General features: G+C 50.0%; 1 protein-coding gene across 2 annotated transcripts; it reads left to right on the top strand.

The window, feature by feature from the left end:
* The first annotated feature begins 235 nt into the window (after positions 1 to 235).
* Positions 236 to 21,187, top strand: Slc9a5 (solute carrier family 9 member A5). Of its 2 annotated transcripts, none has more exons than XM_021169674.3 (16): positions 236 to 1,422; positions 5,238 to 5,540; positions 6,952 to 7,115; positions 7,279 to 7,357; positions 7,655 to 7,832; positions 8,323 to 8,543; positions 8,764 to 8,966; positions 9,190 to 9,279; positions 9,376 to 9,446; positions 10,174 to 10,303; positions 10,894 to 10,982; positions 11,129 to 11,255; positions 14,997 to 15,167; positions 15,673 to 15,739; positions 16,409 to 16,543; positions 19,846 to 21,187. In XM_021169674.3, exons 1-16 carry the CDS (start codon positions 1,227 to 1,229, stop codon positions 20,313 to 20,315), a joined length of 2,694 nt encoding a protein of 897 aa, XP_021025333.1. In that variant the 5' UTR covers positions 236 to 1,226; the 3' UTR covers positions 20,316 to 21,187. The 2 variants fall into 2 exon arrangements, with proteins under 2 accessions (XP_021025333.1, XP_021025332.1); XM_021169673.2 differs by having other exon boundaries at positions 240 to 1,422; positions 15,670 to 15,739.
* Positions 21,188 to 24,986: the final 3,799 nt, after the last annotated feature.

The raw sequence follows: 24,986 nt of genomic DNA, 5'->3' as shown, positions 1-24,986 counted from the left end.
AGCAGAGGGCGGGGAGACTTTCTTTAGATTTGGTATGGGCGAGGCTGCAGCGGATCTTTGTAGGGATTTTTAGGGCAGATGCGGGGTGTGTGTGTAAATCTCTTCGGATAATCTGGGTAGCTGGGCCACTCTCAGTTAAGGGACGAGACGGGACTAATTGCTAGCTTGAAAGACAAATGAAAGCATTTCTCTCATTTGGGGAAAGCAGTAAGAAGAATCTCTTTCAATGTGGAATAAGAAGTAGAAATAGATTTTATATTTGAAAGAAGAGGTGGATTCAGTCCCCTTTAGCTGTGGGGGCAAAAAAAAAAGAGGACGGGTGCTCTTTCTCGAAAAAGAATGGGATGAGTCACTGTGAGGAGGCAGGTAGCACATGTTCCTTCGGCTTGGGTGATGAATGAAAGTGGAGACATTCTTCGGTTTGGGGCGAGATGAGTCAAATGCCCCAAGTTGTTCCTAATTTAAAGGGAATTCCATAAGGTCCTCTCAGATCCATGGAATAGGCAAACAGTTCCCTGTAGTCTGAAGGAAAGGGAAGGCGGCGCCTCTGGGCTCTGGAGAGAAGAGGAATAGCCTCCTTTTCAGCCTGGAAAGAGCCTGGTCCGTCCCGGCCTTGAGGTTTCTGGGTACGTTGAGGGCACCGTTGTCCATTAGGCTTTCTGGGTGTGCCCAGTGCGCGTGCGCAGCTGTGGTCTGGGAGTGGGCCGGTAGGGGGGTCCCAGGTTTTGGAGATCGTGCTGGAAGGCGGCAGCGCACCGCCCCCTGCGGTTTTCTCAGCGTGGCACCGGGACCCGCAGCCTGAGCACCTGGGACCGGTGGCCCGCTGCTGGGCGGTGTTCTGCAGTAGCTGCGCTTGTCTCTGCTTCCCGAGACCCCCGTCCTTCTTGGTGCTCCGGGACCCGGTGGCTGGTCACCTTTCTGAATCCGGAGGAGAGGCGGTTTTGGAGAGCACACTCGAAAGAGTGGGTTTCAGGACTCGAGGGGTTAGGAGGGTTATGCTGGGGAATTTCCGGAGATGAGATTAACCTAGAAGAGATGGAGGAGGGGATCCTAACTGCCAGGATCCTGGGCAGGGTCTCGGGGTCCGGACCTGGCCTGGGGGTATCGGAGCTCGGATTGGGGGGAGTGAGCCCCACGTGCCTGTGACGCGGGGGCGCCGGGTAGGCGGCGGCGGCGGCGGCAGCGACGCGGGGCCGGCGGCCGTGCAGTGCCTGGAGGACAGCAAGATGCTGCGCGCCGCACTGCTTCTTCTGCCCGGGTTGCCCCTGGCGGGGGCGGGGGCCACAGAAGAACCCACCCAGGAGTCCGGGCCGTTGGGTGAGCCTCCTCCAGGCTTGGCGCTATTCCGCTGGCAGTGGCACGAGGTGGAGGCGCCCTACCTGGTGGCCCTGTGGATCCTGGTGGCCAGCTTGGCCAAAATCGGTGAGTGTGTGTGTGTGCGTCTGTGTGCCTGTGTGTGTTCGCGCGCCCGCACGCCAGGCCAGCGGCCCGCAGAGGACCCGCCCCCGAACCCCTAGGTCTCCAGATCCAGTTCTGCGTCTTGCATTGTGCGGGGGACTTAAGCTCCAATTCCACAAATCTGGGTTCTCTCCCATTTCCTGCTCTCTTGTGGGTCTCCCTTCTCTGTTGGTAGTTCAGGGGATTTGCCTTCCTAAGGGCTGCCTGTCGCCGCTCTCCTCTCGCCAGCCGTTCCATCTTTAGACTCTTTCCCCCAGTTTCCCCTTCTTGCAGTTAGCTCTCCTCAATAAACGTCAGTAAGGCCTCTTCTCCAGACGTCCAGCTTCTCAGAAACCTGTCAGCAATGAGGACGCAAGGGGACACTGAAGGGATGATATTCTCCTGGAAACCCTAGGCATTCTGGTTCTGAGAAATTTTCCTGCCCTAGAGAGACGGCCAAGAGTCTGAGATTTTAATATCTCCTGAGATAACTAAACGGCCACTTTCCCTATAGCATATCTCTCTACTCCACTTAAAGCTGTTGCCACCTTCTATAGCCCATTTGCAACCTCACCCTCCAATTCACATTCCTCTTTTCAATGTTTAAAAAACTTGCGTTTATTGGATCTTGACTGTGTGCTGGCTACCCTGGGTACTTTCATACGTTCGCCCTCTTTCCGCCCTCACATTGAAGGCTGTGCTTCAGGTTCACACATTTTTCCCCCATCAGAGATGCTTTTCCTTTCCTCTCCCCGCTTTCTGGCAGCCAGTGGTCCCTCCTCCTCGATGGAGACCCTCCTCCTTTCTCACTGTTGTTCAAGCTCTGCTGTGGGGGTGACTAATTATAGCTGAGCGCTGCTACTCACTCTCCATCTATGCTGGCACAGCTTGTACTCCAGTCTCCCCAGTGAAACCTTCATGTAGGAATCCCACAGCCTAGTGTTTGCCTCCTTCTCCTGGGATATTGCTGGGGGTATAGAACGGGAAATAGAGATGTGATAGAACTCTCCACTCCACCTTGGCAGCCCACAATTAATAATGGAGCTCTAAGAATCTTCAGGGGACCTGATTCTGCCAGAGAACTGACTTTTTCATAGGTCGTGGGTTTGCAGGGATGGGGATGGGGCATGCTCAGGGAAGAAGGAAACCAGAGATGGGGCTGGAGAGAGGAGGACCTGTGTCTGAGCTCACCTTAGAGGCCTAGCAGCAAGGTGTAGAAAGCAGCTTCAACTTGGAGTAAGGAATGCGTTTGTGGACAAGCCCATGGGTTGTAGAACAGCCTTCTCTTACTTAAAGTTTATAGCTTTAAACATCCTAAATAAACAGTGCCTTTTCTAGTTTGGATAATACCTCCTACAGAGGAAGGCGACGAGTCCTCTCCAGCTAAAGAGGAATCTTGGGGGAGGGGCATTCACAGTATTCTGGAACACCTTCCAGTTTCAAAACTAGAATGCCCTTTCATTCCATACATTTCCTTTCAGTCAGTACACATAGATGCAGAGTCCCCTATGTTCTAGATAAGATGTAGGGCCTTGGGTGCAGTTTCCAAAGGGCCTTGCTTTGGCATAAGGTTAAGGCTAATAAGGATCTTTCCTCTATCTGCCTGAGGGACTGGGCCATATGGGCTGTGTCCAACATGCAAGAACCCAAGGGAGAACCATATTAGGGACAAAGGTAGGAGAAGCAATAATGTCAGAAATCCTTTCTCCTAGAGACAGATATGTTTCTTTTCTCCAGAGTCAAATGTAATTAGTATTTGTTGAGAGCCTACTGTGTGTCTGATACCAAGCTAGGCACATTTGCCCATCTTGTATACTCTACCTCTGCCCTTAGCGATGGATGTTTTTCTTATGCTACAGGAGAGAAACTGAAGTTTAGGTAGATCAAAGAACTTGCCTGATGGTCTGGAGACTTGGGTCAGTGGCTAAGAGCATCTCCTGTTGAAGACCCAGGTTCAGTTCCCAGGACCCACATGGCAGCTAACGTCAGACCATGGCTCAGTTTCCAGAGGATCTGTGGGCTCCTGCACTCACGTGGTACACAAATACACGTTAAAAATAAATAAATAAATAAATAAATAAATAAATAAATAAATAAATAAATTTCCTGGGATCACATCATTAGATACTGATAAGGTCAAGGGGCTTTGAGATTCTCTCTCTCTCTCTTCCTTTCTTCCTTTCTCCCTTCCTTTTCTTCTTTCTTTATTGAGCCTGAGTACTATACAGCCCTGGCTAGTCTGGAACTCACACGCACAGGGATCTGCCTGCCTCTACTTGCTTCCCGAGTGCTAGCATTAAAGCATGTGCCACGGTACCCAGCTACGGAAAGCCTTTTATACTGAGCTATTGAATGAAATATGTACCTTAGGTTGAGAGGCCCAAGGTGCATCTAAAAGGAGCTATGTGTACATATGTTAGCATAGAATGGGTTATATTAATAGCAAACATTTATTGAGTATTTACTATAAATCAATGTGCTAAGTGCTTTCTTTTGGGGCGGGAGGAGCAGATGAGAAAAAGTCTTGCTACATAGCCCAGGTTAGCCCTGAACTCTCTATATAAACCAAGTTGGCTCAGTGCTTAAAAGAAAGAAAAAAGCATTGGCCGTTCCTGTAGAGGCCTCCAGTTTACTTCCCAGTGCACACACAGTAACTGACACATGCAGTAGCCTGTGACACCTGCTCTAGGGGATCGGACACCCTCTCCCGGCCTAAGACACCAGGCGTATACATGACACCCTTACAGACATGCAAGAAAATACTCATACACATAAAATATAAATAAATCAATCTTTTTTTTTTTTTTTTTTAAATCCTACACAATGTTTACCTTGAACTCACGGCCCACCTCTTACCTCAGCCTGGTAAGTCTTAGGATGACCAGTGTGTGCCGCTGTACTTGATTTTTCTGCCACACCTCCCGTTGCTGAAGCTTGAGTCTAGAACCACGTGAATGGTAGGATATGCTCTGCCGTTGAATGTCTTACAGCTCAGCTGCATCCTGAACTTATTTTGAGAGAGGCTTGTTACATTGATCATAGGTCTGTCCTACCAGGCCCCGCTCTAAATGCTGATAAACAGGGTGTTTTATTTAATCTTCCCAACCATCCGATTTGATCGTTATCCTTTTCTTTCTTTCTTTCTTTCTTTCTTTCTTTCTTTCTTTCTTTCTTTCTTTCTTTCTTTCTTTCTTTCTTTCTTTTTTGGTTTTTCGAGACAAGGTTTCTCTGTATAGCCCTGGCTGTCCTGGAACTCACTTTGTAGACCAGGCTGGCCTCGAACTTGGAAATCCTCCTGCCTCTGCCTTCTGAGTGCTAGGATTAAAGGCGTGTGCCACCACTCCCAGCTCGTTATTCTTTTCATTCCCATTTTGCAGATGGGAACATTCGAGAGTCAAAGGATGAGTCTTCAAACCCAGTCCACTTGATTTTAGAGGCCCCGATTTCTTCTTCCCTAGCAATCCTATACATGATATGATATCGACAGCCTGTTTAGCATTTGCTAAACGTCAGACGACTTGTATGGGTAAAGGAAGTCAGGGAAAGATAAGATCAGTCCCTGGGAATGGCAATGCAGAGGAGGGGGCATTTTCAGAAAGGAGGAGGGAGGGGAGGCAAGAACAGCCTTGCGGCCATGGAGAACTTGTGGCCTTGGAGTCGGAGATTCTGTAGTTCTTCCATTGGTCCTAGGGCCAGGGAGTCTAACTTTGGGTAACCTGGTTAAGACAAAGTATTCCAAGCCAGGCTGTGGGAGGCCACCCCACGGCTTCTTTCTTACCTGTTGCCTCCTTGCATTCCAGTGTTCCACCTGTCCCGGAAGGTAACATCTCTGGTCCCTGAGAGCTGCCTGCTGATTTTGCTGGGCCTGGTGCTAGGGGGCATTGTCTTAGCCGTGGCCAAGAAGGCTGAGTACCAGCTGGAGCCGGGGACCTTCTTCCTTTTCCTGCTCCCTCCCATCGTGCTAGACTCAGGCTATTTCATGCCCAGCCGGCTGTTTTTTGACAACTTGGGTGCCATCCTCACCTACGCCGTGGTGGGCACACTCTGGAATGCCTTCACAACAGGTGTTGCCCTTTGGGGCCTGCAGCAGGCTGGACTTGTGGGTGAGTAGCCCTAGGGCCTAAGCTGTTTAAAGAAGAAGTCGTCTTGCTAGCTCCATCCCCTAAGTCCCTTCTCCAGCTCTGAAGGTCAGACGCATGAGTCCTGTTCCCTGGGAGCTCAGTTGCAGGTCCCACTCACCTGGAGTGAATGGCGGTCCTCCAGATAGGCTTTGGTCCTAATTTTGGTCTCTGCCAGTTGGCTCTGTGCTTCTGCAGCGTGACGGCTGATCAGGGGCCGGGTTCCCAGCTGTGTGTGGGCTGCTAGAGCTCAGGAGGCTGCAGTAGCACTCTGTCGACTCCTGCCCTCTGTCACAACACTGCCATTTGCCAGCCCTGCAAGGGTTTATAGTTCTAGGTCTGCTGCCCAAGTTATGCCAGGTGGTTTCCAGTTTTTATTTCTAATAAGTGCATATTTTACATCCACGAAATGCTAACTGCTATAACTGGGCATTCTTTTGTATTGTGTCTTCTTACTACCTCTGGTGAGGTGGAATTACCTCATTTAATGGAAGAGAAAATAGAGCCCTCTGGGTTCGTTGGGAATCAGGGCCTGTGCTTAGCCTCCGTTTTGTTGAGGCTCTGCATTTAGGCCCTCTCCCAACCTCTTCTTTATTTCCTGTCATAAGAAATCCATTCAGTCCTGATATTAAATCAGACTTCTTCTAAGGTAAAAAAGGAGAAGCTTGCAATTCCCAGCTGGAACTCCAGTCTCGTGTTCTTAATAAAAAGTGAGCTATTTGGGGCAGGAAAGGAAGGGAGGACCTCAGATTCTAAGCATAGTAGTAATTCTAAATAGTAACGGTACTGGTGTCTTACCATGTGTTAGGCGCTAACTAAATAAAGAACATTTTGAGATTGATATCATTCCCATTTTGCATATGGGGAAACTGAGGCTCACAGGGTTATGGGGAATACTCAAGTTCCACCTATGGTACTTTTCTTACTGCGATCCGGCCTTCTGATCCAGCCTTCCTTTCCCGCTGAGAACTGTGTACACACCACATCCATCTGTTGGCTGAGAACCACAGGTGTGGGACAACCCATGTCCTGTTATCCTGGGTAATAAAGCCAGTCAATTCTACCTGCTGTCAACTACTTTATCTTTTACGTTTGCTGCAGTTTTATTACTAGCACCGGCTGAATGGTTTTGCAGCCATCTTGTGAGTTAGGCAAAGAGAGAGTCCTGTTACATCAACAAGAGCCCATATCACAGCAACTGGTGATGGGCAAAGCCAGATCTTAGGCACACCACAGCTCAAGCCCGTAGGACACAGGCCCGTTCCCCTACCTTTCCAAACTCCCTTTGGGTTTATTTCTTCCCAGTAGGAAAGCTTGTGGTCTTGTCACCGGAAGTCCTGTCAGAGAAAGTCATCTTCACCAACCAGCCCTATTATCTTCTGTCTCTCACTGGCAGCTCCTAGGGTACAGGCTGGACTGCTGGATTTCTTGCTGTTCGGGAGTCTCATCTCAGCAGTGGACCCTGTGGCCGTGTTGGCCGTCTTTGAGGAGGTGCATGTCAATCAGACCCTCTTTATCATCATCTTCGGCGAGTCTCTGCTCAATGATGCAGTAACTGTGGTAAGAACATCTGGTGGCTTGCTGACCCCTGACCTTCGGCGTGACCCGGCTTAGACCTTTCCTCCTAGTCCCCTGGGGAGGAAATGTCTGAGCTTTCTTCTGTTCCCACCCACTTCCCCCGTGTGGCCCCCTCCTACTTCCTGTCTCTCCTCTTGTCACTCAGGTGCTGTACAAGGTCTGCAACTCCTTTGTGGAGATGGGCTCTGCCAACGTGCAGGCCACTGACTACCTAAAGGGCGTCGGTCAGTATTTCCCCCAACTTGGCCTGCATTCAATGTCTGCCTTCTCTGGATTGTTGCGACTCACCCAGCCAGCGTTTGGGACAGAGGAGGCTATTCTGATGTCTCATTCCTTCCTCTCCTCTATGGAGAAATGGGGTCTGGGAGGAGCTTGCCTTGGAATTCTAGTCTGGGATCCTGAGCCCCAGGGAGCGTGGTGGGTGCCTTCCTCTCTATTTCTTACTAGGCAACAGACTTTGTCAGCCCAGCTTGGGGAGGGTCTGGGCCAGGGGTCGTGCTGACAACCCACTCCTCCCCCAGCCTCCCTGTTTGTGGTCAGTCTGGGCGGGGCAGCCGTGGGCTTAGTCTTTGCCTTCCTCCTGGCCCTGACCACACGCTTCACCAAGCGGGTCCGCATCATCGAGCCGTTGCTGGTCTTCCTCCTCGCCTACGCAGCCTACCTCACTGCTGAGATGGCCTCGTTGTCCGCCATTCTTGCGTGAGTCCTGGGGGGCTATCACAGGCAGGCAACTGGGAAAGGGAGAGTCAATACTTTACGTGACCAAACGCAAGGTCTTCGGGAACCTGTAGGCCTCGTGGAGCCCTTGTGGTAGCGGACACCTCATACTCTCTCCTCAGAGGACACAAGCCTCAGGTTGTGCTCTAGCACCCAGAATTGTCTGAGCACCTGAAGGCTCACACTTCCTCTACCTGAAGTGCAGGTTAAGTTGCCAGCATACTTCAAGGCCCGAAACCACTGGTTGGTATGGGTGTAGCACTCCCCAGAGGGTTTGTTAGTCAGAGCAAGAGGCACTAATGGGAAACCTGGAGATCTGTATTTATTCCAGGACTACCACTAACTAGTAATCTTCATGCATCCCTGAACTTTGACATGGGACACCTGATACCCCGTGATGGGCAGTACCCCCTCCAGCTGCAGGCTCGAGCCTTCCGGACCCTCCCTCACCTGCACTTTGTCCCTCTCCCAGGGTGACCATGTGTGGCCTGGGATGTAAGAAATACGTGGAAGCCAACATCTCCCATAAGTCCCGCACGGCTGTCAAGTACACGATGAAAACACTCGCCAGCTGTGCCGAAACGGTCATCTTCATGTTACTTGGCATCTCGGCCGTGGACTCTTCCAAATGGGCCTGGGACTCTGGGCTGGTGCTGGGCACCCTCTTCTTCATCCTGTTCTTCCGAGCCCTGGGTATTGCTGGCACCCTCTGCTCCCCTGTCCCCTTCCTTTCCCCTCTCACCCGCCCCTCATCCCCTCAGTCCAAGTTCACATCCACATCAATTCCCACGCCTCCCCGCAGCGCTCACCTGTCCTGACCCCTGCCAGACCTTAGCCCAGATGCTTGGTGCCGGGCTCCCAGTGTCCTCCGCTCCCAACCCCTTGCTCCCGCTGGCCCTCCCTCCTGCTATAGGCGTGGTCTTGCAGACGTGGGCGCTGAATCAGTTCCGGCTGGTCCCTCTGGACAAGATTGACCAGGTGGTGATGTCCTATGGGGGCCTTCGGGGGGCTGTGGCCTTTGCTCTCGTCATCCTCCTGGACAGGACCAAAGTCCCTGCCAAGGACTACTTTGTGGCCACCACTATTGTGGTGGTCTTCTTCACCGTCATCGTGCAGGTGGGAGCGCCCAGGAGGCTTGGTGGGGAGAGGTTCAGCAGGCCCTGGGAGAGTCTTGGAACACTTTGGGACAGGGCCTTTCGTTTCCACCGGGGGAGGCAGGGACCTGACTTCCCAGGCTTTGAATGTGATATAACTGAGACCCAATTTTTTTTGTGGGGGGAGGCGGGGGAAGGCAGCAGGGAACTGAACAGGACAGGGCTCACCTCTTGCCTGTCCATAGGGTTTGACCATCAAGCCACTGGTCAAGTGGCTGAGGGTGAAGAGGAGTGATTACCACAAACCCACCTTGAACCAGGAGCTGCATGAGCACGTGGGTACCAGAGCCTCATCCCCTCCCCTGCCCCTCTCTCCCTCCTCCTACGTTGGCAGAGTCCTGATGCAGTCCCCCTACCCACCCCCATTCTAGACTTTTGACCACATTCTGGCCGCAGTGGAGGACGTTGTGGGGCACCATGGCTACCACTACTGGAGGGACAGGTGAGGGAGCTGCCCCAAGGCTCCTTCAGCAACAGTGGCCCCTATCAGCCAGGGCAGCATGGGAGATATGCCACCCTTCTGAGAAGGGGACGCAGCCAGGTTCAGGCTGCGTGACCTCTGCCTGAAGCCCTTCAGTGGCACCCCAGTGTCCTCAGGATAAGATAGAGCCCCCCCCCCACCAGGGTGGCCTGCTAGACGCTGCATGGTCCGGCACTTGCCAGACTCCCGCCCTGTTCTGTTCTGTTCTGTTATGCGTTTGGTGGTCTGTCTGATAATTACACAGACCCTATTTAGAACTCAGAGCCCACCATGCAGTCCAAGCCTGGCCACTGAGACCACTGGATGTGTTCTGTCTACCAGAACCCTGCCTCACCTCCCTCTTAGCTTAGCTTTGAATCATCCTTCAGATCTAACCACGGGCGTTGATTCCTTGGAGACCTCTGGCCTCTCTGACAAGGACAAATCCCCGTTATAATTATCCTTGGTAGTTTTTTGTCATGGTTATAATTTTTTACAGTTATTTTAAATAACTTTAACTAATGACAGACTCTCTCCTGAAACTGTAAAGGCTGTAAGAACAGGGACTAGCCTTGAGATTCTCCTTGGCTGAGACTTATACCAAGAAAGCCAGGCCAGTGCTGGCACTGTCCCTGCCCTGTCTAGGGGAAGGGGCAGCCAGCTACACCATGAGGATAATACTCAGGATTGGGCCTGGCATCCTCTATAGGTGGGAACAGTTTGACAAGAAGTACCTGAGTCAGCTCTTGATGCGGCGGTCAGCCTATCGTATCCGCGACCAGATCTGGGATGTGTACTACAGACTCAACATCCGAGATGCCATCAGCTTTGTGGACCAGGTGGGCCAAGCAGTTACCAGGTAGGCCAGTGGCGGCTAGACAGATGGTCAGCAGAGTTGGGCTGTAAGGAATGACAGGCAGGCAGGCTTGTTAGCAAGGAGCAGGGAATCGGAATTCCCAGCTGGCCCCAGGGTGTCGTGAAGTCACAGCTGCAGGGGCAAGCCTGGTAGTGACAGACTCTGGCAGGCTTGTACAGGAAGGTGGGAAACAGCTGGATGCTGAAGTCAGCAGACACAGTTCAGCTATTATCATGGGTGGGCCGATGCTTGGATAAGTTACTTACGTTGCCTAGGCTTCAGTTTCCTCAGTGAGGGGAAAGTAACCATAAGGATGGAACTGCCCAGGCCCGACTCTGAGAATTCAGTGTGAAGTGTTTCAGTGTCTGCTGTAACAAATAACAAAATAATGCCCGTGGATATAGCTCAACGGTTCACCACTTGTGTAGCATTTGAGAACCTGGGTAATCCCTAGCCCTGGCTCAAAACAAAAGTGTTCAAAATAATTGTTAACACTTGTAATTCTTTTCATTACCCTCTGTCTGGGCCCCTCCTCATCTGACCCTTGTCTGACCTCCGTCTTGACTCCTACAGGGAGGCCACGTCTTGTCCTCCACAGGACTCACTCTGCCCTCTATGCCTAGCAGAAATTCTGTGGCAGAGACCTCTGTCACCAACCTGTTGTGAGTCCACAAGCCACTCCCTCCTCCCTTCCCCCAAGCTCTTCTCCCCAGATCCCTCTGGGGAGGGAGGTATCAACACCTTGCCTGTGCCCTTCCCCTCACCTGTCCTGCCCAGTCCTCAGCACACTTATCCCTGCCTCCCGCAGGAGGGAGAGCGGCAGTGGAGCGTGTCTGGATCTGCAGGTGATTGACACTGTGCGCAGCGGCCGAGACCGGGAGGATGCCGTGATGCATCATCTGCTCTGTGGAGGCCTCTACAAGCCACGGCGCAGGGTGAGGGCTTGCAGGATGTGGGAGGAGTTCCCAGGGTGGTGGGGAGTGGACGGTAGAGCCCGTGATTGGAGACTCGTCGGGCATTCGGTTGAAATGAATTGAATTGAAAGCTGAACAGGTTGGGACTCTAGAAGGGAACACTTTGGACTTGAAGCTGGGCTTTAGGATGGAGAGGAGCACCCATGGCTAATGTCCCTGAGGGGAGAGGAAGAGACAGAGTACAGGGAGCTTTGAGGATGCAGGTCAAAGGGGGAAGCGGGGACCTGAGAAGGCCTTCTGAATCAGTTTAAGGAGAGAGAGGCGGGTTAGTCCTGTGCAAAATCAGGCAGCTTTGGAGCTTTGAGGGTGGAAAGGCCCATCCTATCCAGGAGAGGATCTTCTATAACCCCACAAGGGGGCAGCAGGTCACTATCCTGGACCTTTTGAAGTAGGACTCTTGACTGTTACTCATGGCAGCACTACAGAGAACACTGAGATAGAATTTGGCTGGATTTGGGAGCACTTCCCGTTAGTTTCCAGTTCTGCAGAATAAGATGTGCAGGTGGCTTTACTCAGACCACCCACTCTCACCCCACCCCCCACCCCACCCCTGCAGCCCCTTCTGCCTCTGGTGTGTGTTTGCCCATGAGAAGCCCCTCCCCCACCCCATGGAGGAGCTACTAGGTGATTGTCTAGGACAAGTGACAGGGGCTCCCTTATTTTTCTATTCTGGACTTGCTGTTTCGGCTGTGCAGGACCCCTGATTTGGTTCACCATATTGTCCTCACATTCCACCAGACCCTCATATAATTGCTGGCAAACCCACCTCATTCCAAGTTTTCTTTTCCTTTTAATGTTTTTCTTGTGCAAAATTTTAGTAGCAAGAATGAAATAACTCACTTATCCATTACCCAACTCTAATAATTATCTGTGCGTGATTAAATTTTTTCGCTCCATAACCCACCACACCCTGCCCACACTTTGTCTTACAGCAGACTCCAGACATCATCTGATATTATCTATAAATATCTCAGTATACGGCAAGAACTCTTTGTTTCTTTTATTTTTTGGCTTCTTTAAGACAGTCTTGCTAGCCGCCCTAGGACTGGCTTCAAATTGGGGGATGCTCTTGCCTCAGCCTCCCAAATGCTGGGGTTCCAAGTGTGAAACCACCACTGAGCTGGCAAGATCTTTAAAACATTAGGTCAGGCTGAGGATATTGGACAGTAGTAGAACGTTTGCTTAGCATCTATGAGGCCCTGAGTTTGACTTCCCAGCACTGCAAAAAAAATCAAGTTAAATCAAATCATAGTATTACTATTATAACATAATAATTCTTTATAGCAAATGCTCAGTCACTGTTCAATAAATATCTGTTTTTTCCTAGCTGGTTTGCATAGCTCAGGATCCAAATGAAGCTCACAATTTATGTCTGGGAAATATGTCTTCCAATAAGACAAACCTATAACAGTTTTTCTTTTTCCCCTTGCTATTTATTGAAGAAACTAAATTCTTTATATTGGAGGATTTACCATTTTTCTAGATTTTGCTGACCAGCCAAGTGTTATTTAGCATATTACTCCATTTCTTATATTTTCTGACTATTAAATCTGGAGCCTGGGAGCTGGAGAGATGGCTCAGTGGTTAAGAGCACTGACTGCTCTTCCAGAGGTACTGAGTTCAACTCCTAGCAACTACATGGTGGCTCACAACAATCTATAATGGGATTGGATACCCTCTTCTGGTGTTTCTGAAGACAGCTACAGTGTACTCATATACGTAAAATAAATAAATCATTAAAAAAAAATCTGGAGCCTGATCAGGTCCAGGGGCTTTCGGGTATGCTGTATCCTTCTTACTATGTTACATCAGAGAGAGTACATAGAGGTGTGCATGCGTGCGTGCGTGTGTGTCTGGCTGATGAGTTGGCTTCAGTTTTTTGCATAGTTTAAAGATATTGTCAAATGTCATCTTATTTAATTTCACCATCATTCCATCATTTGGATCCCATGTCTACCACCAAATGTCTCTTTCTCAGATCCATATCATCCGAACATTTGCTAAGCCTGTTAACTTTACATCCATCTAAACCATCATAAACATTGAACAGGATAGAGCTGAGGACAGAACCCTGTGGCAAGCTCCTTAAGACTTTCCTCCAGGCTGACATGGATGGAGCGTTTTTGGGGTACGGTTACTTGACTAGCTCTGAATGCATCTAGTCGCACCATGACACAGTCCCTAACTCCTTATGTTCTTTCCAGAAACAGCGTTAGAGATCGTATATAGTCAATTAAGATATAGCTTAAGAGAGAGGAGGGGCTGGAGAGAAAGATCTGGAAGAGGTCTCCTCATAGAGAAGCTTGATGGAAGCTTTTGGCTTTCCCTCCTAGGGATTTAGATGCTGTGATATGGAGTGGGATGAAGAGGCTGTGTGTTTAATAAGCCCCCAGATAGTTCCAGTGCAGCTGCTCTGATGCCTGGTGTTTTGAAACCTCACATCATGTCGCCTGGTTAGCTGAAGTGGAGAGAGCTCATAGGATCTCTGGGGAGAGGGTTTAGAGAAACAGGGCCAAGAGCAATACAGAAAAATATACATGGAAGAAAAGGCCAGGAAGCCAGCCAAGGCGAGAAGGGACCCCTTAGAGAAGGAAAAGCCTTGGGTGGAAGAAAGGCTGGCTGCCATCCAGAGGCCAGAGGCTCTATTTAAGGAAGTACTAGACAGGAAAATGTCCAAATCGATTTATAAGATCCTGGCCTCAAAAAAAAAAAAAAAAAAAAAAAAGGGATGGTAGAGTCAATGAAAGGACTTTAAAAACAAGGGCAGGAGCTTTTCTAAAAGCAGAGGGGAAGTGGACACTGGGATTCCTTAGTAAGGAAAGCAAAGGTGGGGGGGGCTGGGGAGGGGTAGCTGAGCACTGAGGGATCCAGGAAGCAGCTGAGCACAGCTGACACAGCACTGCCACCTTGCCCCAGAGGTGGGGTGGCATTTCCAGCTCCATAGGGAAAGGAGAAAGGTGGATGGGAGACTGGAAGGAGCTCTCAGAAGAGGGTCAGAGAAACAGGAAGTACAAGGAATAGGAAAAGAACCAAAGAGAATGTGAGGCAAAATAGAGTGACCAGGAATGGTCCAGATAGTACTTGGCTGATTTCCTCCCACTAGAGAGGAAGAGATGGCTAAGCTGCCAATGGCAGAAATAGGTAGGCTGGGGGACTGTATGGATGTCTTGGTCTTCCTGAGAAAGAGTTAAACGAAGCAGATAAAGGGTTGCCTATGTATTAAATAAGCCGTTGCTGGGACCAAGAGGATCTAGGGTTCAGGGCAAGTCCAGAGCATTGGCCTGGTGCTGAGGTAGCTGTAGAAAAGGTTAGAAGGAAATTAGCTGGCAGGAGGATCCTCTGTTGCTATCTGGGGATCAGGACACAGCGATAAACTCAGAGGATGTGGCTCTGTGGTTTTATAGTGGCCCCAGGAACAAAGTACAGGACTCCCTGCCTCTCATCACTTCAAATTAGAGAGATCTGAGGGAAAGGCAGCCAGGGACTTGTCAAAAAAAGGGCAATTTTTCCTTAGTGAACTGAATACAGGGTCTCTGGCTATATTCCATTTGTATATTTTTAATTTTATTTGTTACTCCATGGTGAACTCTGGAAACGCCAGGCTGGCAGGACCTGTGATGGACATGTTGGGGGGTGCGGCCTGAGATTCCTGTGGAGGCCCAGGCCCCCAGCCTCATGGCAAGGTCGGGTTGTCATTGCCAGTACAAAGCTAGCTGCGGCCGCCACTTCATCTCAGAGGATGCCCAGGAGCGACAGGACAAGGAGGTCTTCCAGCAGAACATGAAGCGACGGCTCGAGTCCTTTAAGTCCACCAAACATAACATCTGTTTCACCAAGAGCAAACCTCGGCCCCGCAAGACCAGCCATAAGAAGGTGGGTGTGTCTTTTCTCTGGGACACCTCCTTTACGGCTATAGGCTGGTAACAAATAATTCTGAGTTTTCTCACATCCTGAACTCAGCTCGAGGAGATGCTTTGTTTAATCACCTTCAGGGTTTGGTGACTCTAGCGTTTGGGTTTCCTTTCGGCCCAGTCTGGGCTTCAGAGGGAGGGGTAGCCTCTTGGTTGTGGGGGCCATTTGCTACCTGGGGTGAAACGGACAGGAAAAGGGCAGAGTTCTTGGCAAAGGAGTCCTTCGGCCAATTCCGGCCCGTGTATTCAGAGACTCTGATAGGAAGTGGGTCACACTAGGCTCCATAGTTACTGCCAGGCTGACGGAGAAATAGTGGAGTGGAAGACCATTGTGATAAACAGCCCTTCCCTGCCACTTCTAGGTTAGGAAAGCTGGTTCTGTTGACTTTTGCCATTTCATAGGGTTTGGGAAATGGGGTGGTAAGACTGCGGTCACACTCTTAGGTTTGCTTTCTGGTCCTCAGAAGGATGGTGTGGCTAATCCTGAAGCTACCAATGGGAAGCCTCCTCGAGACCTGGGCTTTCAGGACACAGGCAAGCAGGGAACTGCAGGGAGCCACAGGGCTGGAAGGGAGGTGGGGAAGGGAGGGAGCAGGCCTGTCATCCCAATCTTGGAGGCTCTCCTCTAGGAACACTTAGCACCAGGAGCTGGGTGCCCCCCCCCCCGCCCTCCTCAGGGACTAGATGGGCACACTTGAGTGTTGGAATAGTTCACATCTGTAGAGCATGCATGGCATAACTGATGATTCAGACTATGGACTATTAAGGACTTGGGAAAGGTCACAGAGAGACTGAATGGCCTGGGCCTCCAAGGATAGGCGGAACCAAAGGCATAAGGTCCTCAAACCTAGTTCCTTGCAAGGCGCATTTGCTAGCGGACCTTCCAGCCTTGCCGGTGCGGAGATCATCAGTTGGTCTAGGCTGACAACAGAAAGAGCCAAGAGGTGTGGCCCTCATGGCTTCCTCTGAGGACTTAGCACCTTTGGATTGCCTCCTTGGGCAATGGAATTCCCCCCCAACCCCCATCACGTCCAACACTCTAGGCCACTGCCCAAAATGGCTGAAGGAAGATGCAGGTGCTTCTGTGTACTTGGGTTTTAGAGGGGGAGCGGGGAGGGCAGGAGCTAACGTGAGGTCGTCTGATATCAAGAAGCAGCCACTGACTGGGTTGGTTGGCCTGACTCGGTTTTCACCCTTGTCCAGCTGCGGTGATACTAACCGTGGAGTCTGAGGAGGAGGAAGAAAGCGACAGTTCAGAGACAGAGAAAGAGGACGATGAAGGGATCATCTTTGTGGCTCGTGCCACCAGTGAGGTTCTCCAGGAAGGCAAGGTCTCAGGTAATGCTCTCCCTGTGGGCTCAGGTAATGCCCTCCTTGTAGGCTCGCTCCCCTGTGCAGCTGAGGCCGGTTACGGTCGGTATCCAAGGACTCACAATCGAACTCAGAGCCTTAGAGCCTGGTCCAGAATCACATGATACAAACGGGCTTTGAACTTGACCCACGTTGTCACGTGGTTCAAAGAGCACAGCCCAAGGAACACAAAGTGATAAGCAGATCTAGAAGCGAGTGACCCAGGTCTCTTGCGACCCGGGCTTAGCACACCTGCCCGCACGTAGAGCTCTGGGTGAGGAGGTTGGCACCTGACCTTGGGAGGAGCCTGAGTCTATCGAAATGGAATCCTTATGCATAAAAAGCAGTATTCATGTTTCTGCACCTGGAGATCTCTCTCCTAATGTTAGGTGGGGTAGTCCGCACAAACACTCAGGGGACATTAGAGAAGTTTAGTGCAGAAAATTTCAAAATATGAAATGACACAGTAGTGAAATGACTTCCCATCTGCCCATGTCCAGCTTCAGCTGTTACCTGCTCATAGCTTGTCTTCCTTCACGGATACTGTGACCTATGACACCTGCTCCCAGGGTTCTTAGGAAGAAAATCCCAAATATCTCATTTTATCAACCAATAAACATACAACGTACAAGATAAGTGTTCTTCCTAAAGACACAACCACAGTATCATAACCATATATATAAAATCTTTCTCATAAGATACCTAGCTGGAGCCAGGTGGTGGTGGCACACGCCTTTAATTCCAGCACTTGGGAGACAGAGGCAGGCAGATCTCTTGAGTTCGAGGCCAGCCTGGTCTACAGAGTGAGTTCCAGGGCTACACAGAGAAATCCTGTCTCATAAAACCAAAACCAAAACAAAACAAAACAAAAAAATCCTAGCTGGGAGGATTTCCTTGGTTTTTATTTGTATTTGTTTATTTTGAGACAAGGTCTCATTATGTAACCTAGGCTGGCCCAGCTGGCCTCAAACCCACAATCCTCCTGACCCTGCCTCCAAGTCCTGGAAGTAAGGTGTGTGCTGCCTCATTCAGCCCCTTTACGGCAGTTTTGTGCAAGTAAAGATGCAGCATAGACCACACTTTACATTTAGTTAATAAGTCCCTTCTAAAGTACTTCAGGCTACACTGTCCAAACATCAAGCCATCCAGCTCCCTAGAGAGGGACAGGAAGACCAAGGTCTGACCAAGAACTTCAGCAATAGTCCCCTGCATTGCTTTAGAAAGCCCGGATAAAAGAATTTCCAAAATATCTTCTCTGCATCAGCCACACGGTGTCTTTCCAACATTGCTCCTTCTGTTACAATGCATGATCTGAAGAACCTGTTCACAGAAGCTGGATGTTCAGTGAAGGCTTTTAAGTTCTTTCAGAGAGACCCTAAGATGGCTCTCATTCCGTTGGGATCTATGGAAGAAGCAATCCAGGCCTTTATTGAGCTTCACAATCATGGTCTTGGAGAAAATCGCCACCTCAGGGTTTCCTTCTCAAAATCCACCATCTGAGCTTTCTGTGAATTTTTCTCCTCATACTGGACCATAATTTCTGTAAAATCTTCAGGTACAGCCTGAAGCAGCACAAGACCAATTCTGCCTCTTTCACAAAGTAACTCTTTGGGAGTTTGATAGTCAAGTACCTTCAAAACAAGAGGTAGTCCTTTTTTCCCTCTCATTTTCCCCAACAGTGTCTGATCAAAAGTTTGCTGTGCCTTTGTATTGTGGTTTCTATGAAAATAACTTTTAGGGGAAAAAAAATCAGGAAAATATTTTTTAAATAATTTAACTCCCTGAATCAGATTTTAAAAGGACAGAGTTTCTTTATATTTGGGTCCAGATCAGCCTTACATGACATTTCTTTTTTTTTTTTTTGGTTTTTCGAGACAGGGTTTCTCTGTATAGCCCTGGCTGTCCTGGAACTCACTTTGTAGACCAGGCTGGCCTCGAACTCAGAAATCCGCCTGCCTCTGCCTCCCGAGTGCTGGGATTAAAGGCGTGCACCACCACGCCCGGCACTTACATGACATTTCTAAACTCCTTTGTACTTTGAGAAATTTAAACATACAGACTTTTACAATTTCTTGATGTAATTTAAATCACCTACAACCAAGTTTTTCTTTTTTTAACTTTATGATTCAGAAGTTTCCCTGTAGAAAATGACATTCATTCACTTATAAAAATTATACCAGGTTTATAAGGTGGTGGTACCAGGTGGTGGTAGTGGTACACACCTTTAATTTCAGTGCTCAGGAGACAGAGACAGGTGAGTCTCTAAGTTCAAGGTCAGCCTGGTCTACAGAGCGAGTTCCAGGACAGCCAGGGCTACACAGAGAAACCCTGTCTGAAAAAAACAAAACAAAATAAAACAAAAGAAGGTGGTAGGGTAGTAAGTGTGCTCCATGGCTGAAGAGATGGCTCAGCAGTTAAAGGCTAGGCTCACAACCAAAACATAAAAAATTTGCTCCAAAGGGGACTTCAGTGAAGTCCAGAATCTTCTCTTTTTTAATTAACGTATTTATTATGTATACAGCATTCTACCTGTACGTATGCCTGAGGCCAGAAGAGGGCACTAGATCTCCTTATAGATGGTTGTGAGCCACCATGTGCTTGTTGGGAATTGAACTCAGGAACTCTGGGTGAACAGCCAGTGCTCTTCACCACTGAGCCATCTCTCCAGTCCCCATCTGGAGACATTTTAAAGATTTAGTTTAACAAGTGTAGTGAGTGTGTCTGTCTATTCCATGTATTTGTGGATGCTGTCAGGGGCCAGAAGAGGGCAGGGAATGCCCTCGAGCTGGAGTTGCAGGCGGTTGTAAGCTGCCTGACCTGGCCCTGGAAACGGAACTGGGTCTTCTGCAAGAACAGCAAGTGCTCTTAATCTCTGAGCCACCTCTCCAGCCCCATGTGGAGTTGTCACAGTTGTTGTCACAGCTCAGTAGGGTGTCTCACTGCTTGGTCAGATGAGCCTTAGCAAGATCTGGTCTCTGAGCTGCTGTTGCTGCTGCTGCTGCTGCTGCTGCTGCTGACTGAGGGTGATCAGAGACAAGGCATCCTTCTTGTTTGGTTTCCCTAAGCTGTAGTTAATTACCATTTGTTCAGTATGTACCTGTGGACAGCGGTTCTGTGTGCAACTCTCTGCTAGTGCTAGGACACAAGACAACCAAAGCAGTCCGATACTTCCTCCCAGGGAGACATTTATTGAGTACAGCACAGATGAGTGCAATATGGTGACCTCGGGTACGTTTGAGGATTCCCCTGCATTGACAATAAACTCATGTGTACTCTCTCTGCGTTCCCAGGAAGCCTTGAGGTGTGTCCAAGCCCACGCATCATTCCCCCATCCCCAACCTGTGCAGAGAAGGAGTTACCCTGGAAGAGTGGGCAGGGAGACCTGGCTGTGTATGTGTCTTCAGAAACAACCAAGATCGTGCCTGTGGACATGCAGACAGGCTGGAACCAGAGCATCTCGTCCCTGGAGAGCCTGGCATCCCCTCCCTGCACCCAGCCCCCGACTTTAACCCGCTTACCCCCCCACCCTCTGGTCACTGAAGAGCCCCAGGTTCCTCTTGACCTGTCTTCTGACCCTCGCTCTAGCTTTGCCTTCCCCCCAAGCCTGGCCAAAGCTGGCCGTTCTCGCAGTGAGAGCAGTGCCGACATCCCACAGCAGGAGTTGCAGCCCCTCATGGGCCACAAGGACCACACTCACCTTAGTCCGGGCACTGCCAACTCCCACTGGTGCATCCAGTTCAACAGAGGAGGCAGGCTGTAGCCCAGGCCTCGGGGGGGGGGGGGAGCAGGATGTAGAGCCCCTGTGGGGAGTGCTCCTCAGCCTGGGCAGAGGAGCCTACCCAGCCTGGACTGAAGTGGTAATGGCCTCCTTGGGACTGGTCAGAAGGGTTTCCTGGGCTGGTCCTCACAGGGACCCTTCTCCCTTCTCTCCCTGCCCTCAACCCTTCCCACTTTTCATTTTGAAAAATGGCTCAGGATCCAGTCCAGAGTTCTAAGGGATAGGCCCCCAAGCTGCTGTCCCTTCCCTAGGGCGTCTTCCTGGACTTACTGTTGGCAGCTGTTCCTCCCCACAAAGCATCATTCTTCAGTGGACACTGATCCTCCCTGACCTCCACCCTCTCTCCTGCACCAGGTCAGGATCAGTGCCCTGGCAGCGAGGCTTAAGGAAGGGCTGGTCCTCAGAGCAACTGGGCTAGGACAGAGGGCAGGCCTCAGTCAGTTCAGCTAACTTGTTGGGTCAGCTCCATGAGCACCACATCTTGCTTTAACCCTTTCCCTTTGCTTCCAGTTATTGAGGTCATGGTGACTCTTTTTCTAGGACCTAGGCGCTGGGCCAGGCTTTCCTTCAGAGCTGCTTCATAGCCAGTCTACTGCATTAGGTCTAAATCTGGAACTTTCTGAGGCTTGGATCTGAGATTTTTTTTTTTAGAGTAGGAGACAGGTCTCTGGGCCCATCACCACCTCAGAATTTTCCCAAAGGGAGAAGGGACCAAGTATCCCAGGGCCACTGCACCATTCCTGGTGGAGCTGGGATGCCTGGCTGCAATGTTTGGGGGCAGCTGACTAACAGGTGACTTTCCCGGGGTTAGCCCCTGCCGTGTGTTTTGTACCTTAAACCCAAGATACATTAAACATCTCTCAGATGAATGAGCGTCCTCTGTCCATTTGTCTCAAGCTTTTAGGGGTAAGGACAAGAAGGGGTCTGCCTATTTCAAGATTTTTCAGGAGTAGAGAATAGTAGGGGATAGCTTAGGCAGAACCATTAGTCCCTCTGGTCCCTGTGCTTTGCCAGTATTATCCCACTGGCAGGAGGCGTGGATTGGCAGTCTAGGGGATCACTGTATGGGTTGGAGAAGGGGGCATCTCAGAACTGGGAATCCATAAATGGGAAAGGCCAGCAGGGAGGTGAGAGTCTACGCTATCCACGGACGAAGCCTCTATGTGCAGTACCACGGAGACATTTCTAGGAAAGTGTAAGAACAGCTGCGAGCCAGATGAACAAGTGTCACTCTGCACATGACAGGTAGGAATTCAAGCTCCGGAGAGCTGGGTCCCCTGAGCATTTATTAGACAAAGGAATGTGGGCTTTGAAATCCTTAGATAACAGCATCCCCCAAGTCCAGTTCCTACTGTCTGAAGAATTTTTAAACACATCTTTGAGAATAAAATGGCATAAAATTCACTTGTTTAAAAGGTACAATTAAGTTTTTTGTTTTGATCTTTTTAAAATTGTTTTTGTTTTTTGCTGGGTATGGTGGTGCATGTCTTTAATCCCAGCACTCAGGCCAGTCTTTTTTTTTTTTTTTTTTTTTTGGTTTTTCGAGACAGGGTTTCTCTGTATAGCCCTGGCTGTCCTGGAACTCACTTTGTAGACCAGGCTGGCCTCGAACTCAGAAATCCACCTGCCTCTGCCTCCCGAGTGCTGGGATTAAAGGCGTGCGCCACCACGCCCGGCCAGGCCAGTCTTTATGGGTTCAAGTCTCTATGGTTTCAGGGCCACTGTGGTCTATGTGGCAAGTTCAAAGACAGCCAGGGCTACATAGAGAGAGACACTGTCTCAAGACAAGGCTTATTTTTTATTTCTAATTATGTGTGTAGGCCCGTGGGTCTGCAGGTAGGTACGCACAGGAGTGCAAGTGCCCTCAGAATCCAGAGGCCCTGGGTCACCTGGAGCTGAAGCCGCGTGTGTTTGTGGACCTGACATGGGTGCGGGGAAGCAAACTCTGGTCCTCTGAAAGACCAGCAAGTGCTCTAACCATGGAACTTTCTGTCCAGCCCGTGTTTAGTGTGTTCACACAGCTGTACACACCTCATGATGTAAGAATAGAACACTTCCGTCATCCCCCAACGAAGCCCTGAACTCGAGAGACGTTACTCCTCAACCTACCCACCACCCAACTGTAGGCAATCACTAGCCACGTCCATGTCGCTGAGTCTCAGGACCTTAAGACACGTCAACGACCCACAGACTTGGTCATTTTTCCCCCCCTATGCTATGCACGGGGATAAGAAGGAAGAGTGACGTAGCTTTGCCTTCAAGTTGCTCACAATGATAAGACCTGGTAGTTAATTTAACGATCTGGAGTCAGTCCTAGCCGTGCCTTATTATCTATATCATCTGGGGCCTGGGGCCTAAGCTTTTTGAGCTTTAGTTTTCTCATCTCTAAAATGGGATAGCTGGAACAAGGTGTAGTGGCAAAACCCCTTTAAGGCCAGCACTGAAGAGTCAGAAATAGATGGATCCCTGTGAACTCGAGGCCAGCCTGGCCGATATAGCAAGTTCCAGGCTAGCCAGAGGTACACAGTGAAAACAAAGCAAACCAACAAGGACAAAAGAGTTAACAGTCATATTTAACAAGAACAAAAGTTAACACTCCATAAGATTACTGCTAAGGTTAAAATGGGAAAGAAGTGTCCCAGCCCTGGCTCCGTGGTAATGGATCCTAAGTTGTTTGTATTATCTTGCTCCTAATGCAAGGCAAAGTTGCATGGAAAAGGCTGTGGGTCTCTGGGTCCTGGGAAGAAGGGGGACAGGAAGAAGTAGATTATCTGGAAGCTCCAATAGTGGATTCCAAGAAAGGAAAGCTAGACAGGGCAGTGGTGGTGCTCGCCTTTGATCCCAGCACTTAGGAGGCAGGCAGATTTCTGAGTTCCAGGACAGCCAGAGCTATACAGAGGAACCCTGTCTCGAAAAACAAAAACAAAAACAACAACAACAAAAAAGTTTGGTCACTTGATGGGACAAAAATGACAGGGTGGTTATCTTACCTGGAATGAATGGAGAGAGGGGATCCAGGTGTCATGGGCCTAGAGCTTGCTACGTAGGCTGGGCTGACTAGCCCAGGATCTGCCTGCCTCTGCCTCCCCAGTGCAAGGATTACAAGTGTGCCAGCATGTTTAGCTTTAAAAAAAAAAAAAAAAGTGTTCTGAGGATCAAACACAGGGCCTTATGCTATCCACAAAGCTATCTCCCTTAGCTTCCCTCCATTTAAAAAAAAAAAAAAGACAGGCTCTTGTTATGAAGCTCTGTCTTGTCTGGAACTTGTTTTTTAGACCTGACTGGCCTTGAACTTGTGTATCTTCCAGCCTTTTCCTCTCAAGCCCTAGATTAGAGCACTCACTCCAACACCAGGCTGAAAGGAAGGGTTTTGGTCACAATGAGGGTCGTTCTCCGTCCAAGAAGGTGGTCTGAGACAACAGGGTTTTAGTCAGCTGTGTTCCCCATGCAGTCTGGGACCTCGGAGAAAAGGCTGTGATGCCTCTGGTGGCCTTGAATGCCACTCCCAGGAGCCTGGGTTTATTTGGGTCAAAGATGAGAGGGGTCTGGGAGGTTTGAGAAACCAGTTGCTTTGCTGTTTACAGGGGTTCTGACTTAAGGGACTTAAGTAGTGCACAGACTTAAGGGAATCGTGGTTATTTGTCCTGTATCCCCAGATCTACAAAGCTAAGAAGTCACTTTTTCTTTTCTTTTCTTCCCTTTTCTTTCCTTATGGATGGATGTTGTCAAGAAAAGAGAGGGAGGGAGGGCTGGGGAGGTGGGAGGGGGTCGGGGGGGGCTGTCCACATTCTACAATCTCAGTGGAAAAGACTTCTCTGAGTAGATTCAGCAACCAGCAGAACCAGAGATGGCCTTCGTGAGTCACTGTTCAGACTTGCAAGCTCAGCTCTGGAAGCCTGCTGTGGTCAGCCACCCCAGGTTGGCTCCAGGCCTAGCCCCCCACTGTCCCGCACTGGGCCAGTGTCTCTCCCTGATGCTGTTCCATGCCTTTCCCATCCCAGATACGTGTGCCTCACAGCTCTCTGCCTCTTCTGTCTGAGTCTGTCTGTCAGTCATTTTCTCTAACCTTGGTTTCCACGTCACCCACGTGGGAAGAGTTCAAGACGGGAGGGGCAGTGTGACTAGTCTTAGATACCCCTAAATATTTATTCTGTGCCAGGCCTGACATACAGAGCTCGAAATATCAAACTGGACAATATTCAGTCTGCCTGCTTACAGGGCACATTCTGTGTGGAGTGAGAAAACCACAGCCTAGTCCTGCCTCTGTCTCAGCACACGTGCCTTCGCTCCCCCAGCCGCCTGCTGTGTTCAGAGGGCCCGGGTCAGTTAGGGCCTGAGACCTGATGCTTCTTATTTGCTTCACCCCTGGGAAGGGTTATGTTCCTCCCGGGAAGTCCATCTTCTTACAGCTCCTGGGGGCCTGGCTAGTGGGTGGAGGTGAGCCTCAGAAGCAGGAGGGAGGGAAGCAGAGAGGGAGGGAGGGAGGGAGGGGCAATGACTCAGTGGGGGTGGCCTGGGACAAGAACCAAGGACAGAAGCCAAGACTGGACCTGATGCTCACTGAAGCTGGAGGAAGGAGAGATGGAAGACATGCCTAGGAGCTGGGGCTGGAGAAGGACAACTCCAAGGCCAGCCTTGCCCCTTGCTCTTCAG

This window comes from Mus caroli, unplaced genomic scaffold, assembly GCF_978045245.1.
Source record: "Mus caroli unplaced genomic scaffold, Mus_caroli_1 scaffold_10, whole genome shotgun sequence".
Classification (NCBI taxonomy): Eukaryota; Metazoa; Chordata; class Mammalia; order Rodentia; family Muridae; genus Mus; species Mus caroli.
The sequence above is the reverse complement of the archived record's forward strand: the minus strand, read 5'-3'. Positions and strand labels throughout refer to the sequence as shown.